General features: G+C 39.6%; 1 protein-coding gene across 1 annotated transcript in view; it reads right to left on the bottom strand.

Moving 5' to 3' along the window:
- Window positions 1-443: 443 nt before the first annotated feature.
- The window catches only part of LOC139277551 (glucose-induced degradation protein 8 homolog), a 29,330-nt gene continuing 17,762 nt past the window's right edge, over window positions 444-12,011 (bottom strand). Inside the window, exons 4-5 of the mRNA XM_070896145.1 lie at window positions 10,090-10,287; window positions 444-5,878 (exon numbers count right to left, since the gene is read on the bottom strand). Coding sequence (XP_070752246.1) covers window positions 5,705-5,878; window positions 10,090-10,287 — 372 coding nt within the window. The 3' untranslated portion in view covers window positions 444-5,704. The remainder of the gene's footprint in view (window positions 5,879-10,089; window positions 10,288-12,011) is intronic.

Genomic DNA, 12,011 nt, shown 5'->3' with positions numbered 1-12,011 from the left:
ATCTGGTGATGCAGCTGAATCTGCTGGCTAACATCTAGCAATATTTTCCCTGAACGACTTGTACCTCTCTGAGAAACCGGATTGTCGACTTTATAGGGCTTCAAAGAGCTATTACTGTCAGCTGAAGACTCAACAAAGTTGCAAGCTACAATTCCAAGTATGCATCTGTGCCTCAATCTCCCAGCAAAACTGGCTATTATGTGCTGGGACTCGCTGTTTGTAAACCTTAACCCCCTCTGCTTCTGTGCATTGATGGAAAAATAGATCTAAAATCCCAAGTAAAACCAATTTTAGGAGCAATGCATGTAACCAGAACTTATTTCTTACCAAAACAACCAAATAAAGTAAACCATGAACTCCTCAATTTTCTGAGCTAACTTTATTAAAATAAATAATGCTTGAATATAATTTTTTATTTCTCAACTGAACTTTGCCATTTCATTTTATTTTTCAACGTATTCTAAATGGTTGTAGTTGTTGCAATTTAATTCATTACAAGTTTAACAGCTAACTCAAAACGATTAACAATGGAACAATATAGGCAGAAAATTCTAGAAGTATTATTATTCACGGTTGTTAGGAGGTTCTGAATAAGTTGATTTCTTTGGTAACATGGAGCACTGCTGCAGAGATATTTGGTAAAGATGCAGATTTGATTAACTTTTAATGTTTTATTTTCTTCACCATACCCATACACTTATTGTAAAAAGTTGTACCCTACAGATGCCCATTTGATATCCTAGAGAAAGGGTTGGTTTGTCTAATGAGATGTGTACTTACTTATGTACTGTGGTATATAAAAGGAATTTATTTGTTTATCCATCTGCAATGGGTAAGGAAAACACATCATACTTGTAAATCCTCAGCTTCTCCCCACAGTCCAGATAAAGTGCACAAAATAATTTCCCTTTTTTAAAAAAAAAGTGTAACAGAGGATTTGGATTAGTGGCACATGAAGGGTGACAGACCCATTCCAAAACTTTTGCATAGAGTAGCAAACCTTCCATAGCCTATTCAGTGCAAGTTGGATGATGTTGCTTTATACAGACAGAATTGTTATATTATGCAATGCAAGATGTATTACTCTGGTGGAGTTGCATGCCTTTAAGGCCATGAGATCTAATTGCTGTTAAGTAAACACAGTCTCAGGTCAATTTGTATTTTGGTGCAGGAACTTTGCATGTTGGAAAGGTTTTGCATTTTTCAGTCTCCTAGTCAAGGATGGACTTTCTCTCTTTTAAAGATTGTTTGTCACCTGAAGCAAAGTGCGACATCTAGGGACAGAAATTGGTTTGCGCTACCACCGCTTTTCCGGTGTAAAATGGATGCAAACTGTGGGACTGTCTGCATGCAATCTGAAAAGGCATTGGACCCACTGCAAAATCTCAGGTGGATGCCCAAAATGGATGTAAAAACGATGGGCCAAAAATTGCAGTCGGAGGCTTCCCGCAGACGGATACCTCAGACCGCAATAATTTCTACTAAAGTACCTGGTGGTCCTGGAGGTTTGGCAACTTGCGGTCCTGGGGTTGTGCATGAAGGCCAGCGTAAGGGCCCATGTATCCCAGGATCGTACAGGTTTTGTACGGATGTCTGGGATCATGTGGGCTGGCCCAACAGATCAGAGTTGGGGGGGGGGGGGGTTTATGTATGTACGGCGCTCACACTAGTATGAATGGGAATGCCCCCCCAAAATACTGAACATTTATTAATTAAAATGCAACTGAAATATTTTATACAAAAAAAATGTTTTTGAATTAAAAAAATGTTTTAACAGGGCTAAAAATAAACTTACCTTAATGGACAGGGTTTTTAAAATATATAAATGAGTGATAACATTTTCTTTTTCTATTTTTTTTACTCTTGCACTGGTAAAAGCAGGCCTTATGCCCTCTTTTACCAGCGTAAGAATTTGAAGGACATTCGCTGGGCGGGAGTTGGGCAAATAGTCCAACACTCCGCTCTCGGAGGCCCTTTTCCTTCGCATGTGTATGGGGTTTAGGCGCATGCTCAGTGCATGTCTAAACCCGGAACTTGCATCTCGTGCACACCCGTATGGGCTGCAATTTATGGCCCTATATAGCTATCTATTAAAGAACCCCTATTCAAAATGAGTCAGCAATGTGCGGAGCAAGTATCAGGCCTCCCCGCTCAGGATTCCTCAGCGGTCCCCACAGCAGTCAACGAAAGTTAAGTTGCAAATAACACATTCCTGTGTAGCCAGGTGGAGCAGGAGCACTCCTCCCGACTCCGCAGGCATTGCAGTTGGCCTCAAAAGGCGTTGGCCAAAGCATAGGATCCATATGTAGTGTGAGGCAGACCTGTGAGCATGCGATTTGCTGGAAATCTGTTTATTTGTTAGTGTTGGGCAGGGCTTACAATGGCCCCCATAGGTATTATTTAGAGAGAGGAAAACACCACATTGCACCATTGCAGGGGCCTTATTTAAAAAAAAGACAGGAAAAGTATTTACACCACAACCGCACATTAGTGTGAAAGAAGAACTTAAGCAAAGAAGTATTTAAGATCACTGGTCAGTCAAACATAAACAAAACTTTTATTTGTAGTTATATCCAAATGGCAAATTATGAAATCCAAAAGAAAATTTTAAGTGAATTTTAGAAGATCTTTCATTTACTAATAATTAACTTTAAGTATTCATGGAGAATTTTGCCACCAAAATAAAATCAACATGCCTGTTTAAGGAAACAATATAATCTCTTCAGTTAATTCTAATGACGTATTTCCAATTGTTCAGGTTGAACGTCAAAAGTAATAGTCCACAATGTACAAAGTTTCATAACAATATCCTTCTTCCCCTTCCCCCACCAATTGAATGGGTGAAGAGAACAAAGTTCATCCATCCAGATTTTTAAAAAAACATACATTTCCCCCTCACATTATCCATCTCTCCAATGGATCTGAGGCATTTTGCCTCCACGACTCTAACCAGAAGAGCAATCCAAGTGGAAATCACTCACTAGGTAAAGAAATCCCTCCTGACCTCGATCACAAATGACCCTTTCACCAGTTTGCGTGTATGCCCCTGCGTCTTAAAGTAGTGTTCTGGATTTATCATCTCTATATTAATATCTTGTGCAATGCTAAGAGGTCCCCTCTTAAGGCTAAAGAGCCTATTTCTCCATGCAAAGTGGGTGCGACAAAAAGAAACAATGGAAGACTAGAATGGGGTAAGCGGGGATTTTGGAAATAGGAAAATAATTGAGGGGTACAAGAAGATAAAGATCATGTAAACAGTTTGAAGAAAAGCACGTTAAAAGTCACATTATGAACAAGATTCCAATGTTTCTAGTGATAAGGTTGATGAATATACAGAAAAGCTTCCCGGGGACATGGCAGAGGCAAGTGTCAGCAAATTCAAGAAGGAGTTGTCTAGTTTTTTGACAAGTGATTGAGGGATATAAATGATACTCATCAATTTTTAGTTTGGGCAGATGGATCATAAATGGTTCTTTCTGGCCTAGTGCATTCCTATGTTCCTCCGAGTTCTGGCATGTGGTCAGACAAAAAAGGCTCTGTTCTACACATTGCTTGAGACATTAAATTACACAACATCACTTCCATCAAGAGTTGGTCACAAACCAAGTTATAGACTTTTTTTCAATATTCCATCCATATAAGTCCGAACAAAGAGTAATTGGCCAATTATGGATTTTCATGTATGGTTAATGTGTTATATTTTTAACATTCTGAATTTTTGTGCTTTGTATTTATTTAACTGTAAATCAACAAAGTGGCTGCTTTAATTTGCAAACTACAAAAGGACATCACCAGCTGTGTGGTAAGTTGTTAATTAGTTTAGATCGTGGTGTATCAAGGCTAATACTGCAGTCTCCTGGAACTTGCTCGATTGCCTTAAGGAGCTAGAAAAAAATTTACATCATTTTTGCTGAATTGACTAAAGGGCTTTTTTCATCTCTCGTACGAGATAGTACTACTAGAGATAGGAGGACTATGTGCATGGTTACACCATCTAGTGGATGGAGAAGGGTGATGGAGCTGATGAGCTTTTCTATTCATTTGTAACTTGAGTCTGTGAGAAATATCTGCCATTTGGTAGTGTAGTAAGCAGATTACTATAGTAGGGTGGTAATTAACCCCTTTGATATGCATTTCAAGGACTGAATAGGGAAACAATACAACTTTTCGTTTGAAGGAGACAACATACGCTTGCGGTAAATGGTGTTAAAACGGTTCAAAAAGGGAAGATTTTCCACATAAATACAAAATTTTAAACTGCTTCTTTATAGGATCTTAAATTTTTACAACAGCGTTTACCAATTATGTGAATAATGTCCAGGATGCAGAGCTTTCTCACTGTTATGCTAAGCACTCCTGGTACAAGTCCCTAAAGTATTAATCTATTGTGAGAAAACCTTGAAAACAAGGGGGGGGGGGGGAAAAAAAAGTCCACATTTATTTCTGTACAAATGTTCTCATCATTCTTGGACCAGCATTCATCCCATCTGTACCTCAGTTACATTTTTAAAGTCAATCTAGGGAATATTTACAAGACAAAAGATTGCATCTGGAATTTTCCTTCTACTAAGCTAACAATAAAAAGTTCTGGAAAATTAAATAAGTACTGTCAACGATTTTGTTTGAAAAGTACCAGACACTAGAATCTGCATTCCTAAGCTATAAAACTAATTAAAATAGTTGTCAATGACTTTCCATTGTACACTCCCAAAGTATTCGCTGATATACGCAATGATAAATTAACATCTTAGCATTTCTTTAAACAAAACAAATCAGTAAGCTCAACACACATGTTATGCACACACAAAAGTGTATAAAAGCACATTAGATGAATTTCAAAGTGCAAAGCACTTTTGTATTGGGAAATCATTATACTACCTTTTTCTGCAAGGAATTGCATTATATACAAACAACTCGTATCTAAGTGAGTCATTGCCACAAAATATACAAAACCTTGAGATTAAATACTATGACATACAAGCTTGTGGATTTTAGTTTGGTAACAAGGCTACTTAATGAGAATTAGCAAACATGTGAACTTCTTCCTGCACAATGGAACATTTTAATGAGACTGACAAAAATGTAAAATGAAGAGTTATTTTCTACTAATTACATTCTTAGTACAGGTACCCATCTTACATCCACAACTGCTTCCAAATAAACTTAATAGCAGTCAGTAGGATACTATATTAACAGTAAAGTTGCTGAGAATATTCCATCAGAAGAAATAAAGTAGGTTAGTTTCAGATGTAAGATGGATATTGGTAGAGAACAGACAGAAGTTTAGTAAAGTTGTTTTGAAAATATATAAACATACACTTAAGAACCGTTGGCATACGAAGCAAAGAAACTGAATAGAAACTCTGTACAGCAGCCAAAGGTAAATACCAAATACTCTGTATTTTCAGTCCAACGTGCGAAGTTGGTAAAGTTATAAGTTACCATAAAAATGAATTTAGGACTGGGGTGAATCTTGCAATCCCTTGACCTTTCAGCAGCCATTTGGTGGCGTTCCCGGATGTAATGCGTTGGTGATGCTTTGGACTTCATCCCAGCCTTAAATGTGATTATTCTTAACCATAAAGTCATATTCACATGTTCTGTCATTTATTAGTGAATTTATTACAGTCCTATCTGATATACTGTAACCAGTAATGGTTCAGCAAGACACTTCATAATCCTGTTCAGTCCCATCATACAGAATTTACTTGGGTTCCTCAATTGTTCCCTTACTGAGGTCTGTCATCTTAGGATATTTAACTTTCTTGTGGTCCAACTCATTCTGTGCCCATAATAGAAGTTTTAGTAGTTTGGCTAGCTTGGGTGTTGATTCACGATTCTCATAATCCAAAACAGCCTGATTCACTTCACTCCAAACCTAGAAAAAGAAAAAGAACAAATATAAGACTATAATCAATTAAATTTGACCTTGAAACCAGATTCTATGTAAAGAAAACCACAAACCTCTGTTGGGTTCCAGGAGACAGTTTTTTATTGAAGATCACATTTTTACTGGCAAAATGAAAAACCACCAGTTTTCCACGATAGCATTCTTTATACTGATCCCAATTCCATGCCCCTATATGGATTTTATATTAGAAGTTATCAGCAACTGCGTGGTTGATACCATCTGTAGACTCAGTCAATGAGCAGATAGTATTCGTTTAATTCTTGGACACACTAAACCTTGACTGAATAAAACCTAACTGCTTCAGATTGGCTGCTGGGAACATTAGGGCAATTTAAAAAATGACAAAAAAAACACCGGTGATAATTTTTCTTCTGTACTTAAGTCATTAATGAAAGTGAGATTGTGCAACACTGAAATGTGCAATTTCTGGGGATACAATTTTGTTGGTGAGGCATTAAATACAAGAAAAAAAAATTGAGATTCTCTTGTTCTTTGATAAGTGAAATTTCATTTCCCCGGTATGCTTTAACACTTTGCTTTACCAAGGTACAAGGACTGCTGTAACTCTTACACCATTTTGTAGCTCATTATTGCCTGATTATTATTACTGTCACAAATTACTAATGTAATTTCCAAGGAGTACTGAACAATAATATCGTTAGACCAGAAGCCGTGAAAACAGTAACTTGCATTTATATAGCATCACTAATGTAGAAACATCCCAGGGTGCTTCACGGAAGAGAAACAGAAACTGAGTGGTAGTATGAGAGTTAGGAGAGATGCTCAAAGAAAGAGATTTTGAAGAGGCTATTAAAAGGTGACTGAAGTAGATAGGTAGAGGGATTTAGCGAGCAGTCCCATATAGGACCAAGAAGGCTCTGCTACCAATGGGAAGGGTTGAGAATGCACGCAGGGCTAGAATCAGAAGGCTAAAGTGGTCAGGTATTCTATAACCATGGTCACATGTATAATGTATATTAAAAACAATTTTATCCTGATTCAATTTGAAAAAAATCAACGTAGGTGAGCTGTTTCTGTTCTGTTGAAAACAACTTTATTTCCTCCCAATGTCACTTTCAGTCTGTAGAATGATACAGCACAGAAAGAGGGCAATCAACCCATTGTACTTGTACCGGCTCTCTGAAAGAGCTACAAATTAGTCCCAATCACCTGGTTTTTCCGCATAGCCCTGCAATTTTTTTCCTTTTTAAGTAGAGATCGAATTCCCTTTTGAAAGTTATTATTGAATCTGCTTCCACCACCCTTTCAGGCAAAGCATTCCAGATCTTAATTTGCTGAGTTTTTAAAAATTCCTCATCTCCTCCTGGCTTTTTAAAATTAAATCTGTATTCTCTGGTTGCTGATTCTCCTGCCAGTGAGACAGTTTCTCTAGCAGGAGATGGATGGCAAGTATTTAGTCTTCATGGGCCACTTAGGTGTGCGTCATGGAGCTTGGGGCCTACATATAAAGTTTAAATCAAAGAGTTTAAATCATCTGGAGGGAGTAGAGCATGCCGGGGGATCTCAGAGATGCAGTAATCATGACCATCTTCAAAAAAGGGGACAAGTCCGACTGCGGCAACTATAGAGGAATCTCCCTGCTGTCAGCCACTGCTAGAATCCTCCCCAACCACCTTCTTCCCGTGTCTGAGGAGCTCCTCCCGGAGTCTCAGTGCAGTTTTTGCCCCCTTTGGGGCACAACGGACATGATTTTTGCAGCGCGACAGCTACAGGAAAAATGCAGGGAACAGCGCCAGCCCTTATACATGGCCTTCTTCGATCTTACAAAGGCCTTTGACACTGTCAACCGTGAGGGTCTATGGAGCGTCCTCCTCCGTTTCGGATGCCCCCAAAAGTTCATCACCATCCTCCGTCTGCTCCATGACGACATGCAGGCCATGATCCTTACCAACGGATCCATCATAGACCCAATCCACGTCCGGATCGGGGTCAAACAGGGCTGCGTCATCACCCCAACCCTCTTCTCAATCTTTCTCGCTGCCATGCTCCACCTCACAGTCAACAAGCTCCTCGTTGGAGTGGAATTAAACTATAGAACCAATGGGAACCTGTTCAACCTGCGCCATCTCCAGGCCAGGTCCAAGACCACCCCAACCTGTCGTCGAGCTACAGTACGCGGATGACGCCTGCGTCTGCGCACAGAGGCTGAACTCCAGGACATAGTCGACATATTTACCGAAGCGTACGAAAGCATGGGCCTTACGCTAAACATCCATAAGACAAAGGTCCTCCACCAGCCTATCCTAACCGCACAGCACAGCCTCCCCGTCATCAAGATCCACGGCGCGGCCCTGGACACAGTGGACCACTTCTCATATCTCAGGAGCCTCCTATCAACTAGAGCAGGCATCGACGATGAGATTCAACACCGCCTCCAGTGCGCTAGTGCAGCCTTCGGCTGAGGAAAAGAATCTTTGAAGACCAGGCCTTTAAAACTGCCACCAAGCTCATGGTCTATAGGGCTGTAGTAATACCTGCCCTTCTGATGGCGGAGAGACATGGATCATGTACAGTAGACACCTCAAGTTGCTGGAGAAATATCACCAACGATGTCTCTGCAAGATCCTACAAATCTTCTGGGAGGATCGGCGCACCAACATCAGCGTCCCCATTGAGGCCAACATCCCCAGCATTGAAGCACTGACCACACTATATCAGCTCCACTGGGCAGGCCACATAGTTCACATGCCAGACACGAGACTCCCAAAGCAAGTGGTCTACTTGGATCTCCTTCACGGCAAACGAGCCAAAGGTGGGCAGCGGAAACGTTACATGGTCACCCTCAAAGCCTCCCTGATAAAGTGTGACATCCCCACTGACACCTGGGAGTCCCTGGACCAAGACCGCCCTAAGTGGAGGAAGTGCATCCGAGAGGGCGCTGAGCACCTCGAGTCTCAACACCGAGAGCGTAAAGAAATCAAGTGCAGGCAGCGGAAAGAGCATGCGGAAAACCAGTCCCACCCACCCCTTCCCTCAGCGACTATCTGCCCCACCTGTGACAGAGTCTGTGGCCACCAAAGAACTCACTTCAGGAGTGGAAGCAAGTCTTCCTTGATTCTGAGGGACTGCCTATGATGACAATGATGATGATGAAATCAAAGTTCTCATTAAGTTGTGCATATCTCTGGATACTAACCAAATGTAATATCCTGATGTAAGATTTATCGACCACTGGGGTTAAGAGCTAAGAACAGCCATTTACAAACCGTAGTGCCCATGAAATTTAAACTGGACAAATAAAAGTGCAGGAATTATAAGTGCAAATAAAACCTGCACTAAATGAGTTGCCTAGGGTTGGTGGACAAGATTGTAACAGATTATACTAAACTATGCCAATCAACCAATAACAAAATAGTAAAAGTGTGGAAGACAAAATTATGGAGCAATTGAAATTTATTATTTCCAGACATATAAACACATTCTATCACAATGCTGTCATTCTATTGGCTAAAAATAGGTTGTAGATCGACAGTGCAGCTCTTCACCAAACAAATGATGCAATGTTGATGGTAGCGTTTTTAAAAAGTACAGAGAAAGGGGGAGTGGAAAGGGTACTGCATGCTAGCTAGTAACTGTCTTCCCCATAACATTGCTAAGTTGCATAAATTACTAGTTCCTTGGTAGAGAAGGTAAATTATACTTGCTTTAAAATGGAGTCCAAAAGATTGCCCAAATAATTATTATAAAAATTAAGCATAAAGTAGGAAAAACCAAGCTGTGCAATGTAGACAGAGATTGGCAGTCAACCAAAATATTCAAGAAACATACTACAATTAATGCAGATTATTACATATGTTAATACAGTTTTAAAAACTGATTCACAATTTGTAGACTTAGAGCCACTGTGCAAAATTAATTTAAACATTTTGAAACCTATCTGGCTATTTATTCAATAGATTTTGTCCTAAAGTATAACATTTTCTACTAAATTATAGGCAATTATATACAAAATAGCATAATTACACTTGTGTCTCACATACAATGTGACAGTTCTATATAAAGTTTTACTACATATTTTAATTACACAGAACAGCGGAAATTAAAAAACTTTGACATATTTAACAAACATCTACTATAATACGTTGTTCCCAAAATAGCTAAGATACGAAGCAAACTACTACTAACAATTTTTAATGATCAGATACTGAAAAAGTTACCTTTTGCCTCTGCATCATATTAAGCAGATCCCCAAACGGCGATTCCTCTGGATTATCAAAAGCTAGTAGGGCCAGTGTACGTTCCATTTCAGTCAGACACTCTCGACTCTCCTCACCCTGCTCAGCAAGCTGCGTCTGGGCAAACTCCAGAGCTGCTTCTGTCTCACGCTGGCGAATCAACTCGATCAAATGCTGTTGCTGTAGAAAGCACATTATCTTGCATTAGCATATACAATACAGCCAATAATGTTATTGATCCACAATTGTTCAATAGGAACATTCCAGTTCCAGTACCTTTCCTCTTTTATTAACCCCTTTGGAAATATTAAAAAAACCAATAGCAAAGTTTGGTTTTCATAGTGGGCCACATTTACTGGTGCTCACTCTTATTTATGAGTAAATGGCACAGCAACTTCAGAAGAGGAGCAGATGCATGGTTAAAAATTGCTCCGCTCTACTGCTATTGGCATTTCGCTGGCTGCCTCACCTTTGACATGCATTGAATTTTGTGACATTGCTGTATTTGTGTGGTAGATACAAATTAAACCCACTGCAGATATTTAGAGCTAGTAATTAGTAGCACAGGTATTCTTTTAACAATGTGATCATTGTTAATTACTGCCAATCAACATTTCTGGCACTGGAAATTAACTATTACAAGGGTGGAGTCTCATTCCTTCAGATTATGAATTTTTCAGGGAGATTCTTAAAACGTTAATTTTTTTCCTTTGTCTCTTTTTTCTTTCTCTCTTACTTTCCATCTATAGTTCTCTTTCTGTACATGATTTGGCATTGAATTCACCCCCTTTAATCCCCCCTTCTCAGTCCTTCTGCTGTCAATTTTCCAATCCTTAAATCACTTTGGTTAAGTAGTTACCCTGTTGGTTGTCCTGTTCACTCAGTTCCAAGATACCCTGCTTCCCTCGCTGCGCTGTTAACAGCTCGCACTTTCAACAACTTTATGTGCAAAATTGTTTTGAGCTGAAGAGGTGTAAGGGCAAGTGTAACTGGCGACAGATGTCGTTCGATGCCCTGCTGCAGCAAAATCTGGTCCACTAAGTGTTGCTTCATTCCTAGTAATAGCACTACGCCACCTATAGGGCTGAATTGCAATTTCATCTTTCGGTACAAATTTGGAGTCAAAAGCTATTGAGGTCATTGGGAAATATTAATTCATGGATGCAGTGACTAATAACCTTGTAGTTACATTGTGCTGCAGCAGCTCTTTACCACAAGGTAAAAAGCTAAAGTAGTTGAGAATTGTGCTTCAAAGATGGCCACTACAAATACAGATTCCATTTTTAGTCCAGATTGTCTTAAAAAGGACATTTTTAACCATAGAAGCAGCCTGGCTATTTGTTTTGCACCTGCAATGCTGTAGCAGAACTGCAGCAAAAATATCTGCCACCACACTTTAGGAGGAATGTAAAGGCTTTAGAGAAGATATTTACTAGAATGGTACCAGGAATATTGAACTTCAATACATGGAGAGACTAGAGAAGTTGGTGTTATTCCCTTTAGAGCAGAGAAAGTTGAGGGGAGATTTAATAGAAGTGTTCAACATCATGAAGGGTTTTGATAGTGTAACTGTTTCCAGTGAGAGAAGGGTCGGTAACCAGAGGACAGATTTAAGATAATTGGCAAAAGAACCTGAGGCGTGATATGGAGATTTTTTTAGCAAAGTTATGATGATCTGGAATGCACTGCCTGAAAGGGTGGTGGAAGCAGATTCAATAATAATTTTCAACAGGGAATTGGATAAATATTTGAAGAGGAAAAATGTGCAGGGCAATGGGGAAAGGGCGGGGGAATGGAACTAATTGGCTTGCTCTTTCAAAGAGCCCGCACAGGCATGATGGGCCGAATGGGCTCCTTTGTGCTGTATCATTCTATCTCCAAAATGGATGGGAAGTTCAGAAAAA

The sequence above is a fragment of the Pristiophorus japonicus genome, chromosome 12 (genome assembly GCF_044704955.1).
Source record: "Pristiophorus japonicus isolate sPriJap1 chromosome 12, sPriJap1.hap1, whole genome shotgun sequence".
Classification (NCBI taxonomy): Eukaryota; Metazoa; Chordata; class Chondrichthyes; family Pristiophoridae; genus Pristiophorus; species Pristiophorus japonicus.
The sequence above is the reverse complement of the archived record's forward strand: the minus strand, read 5'-3'. Positions and strand labels throughout refer to the sequence as shown.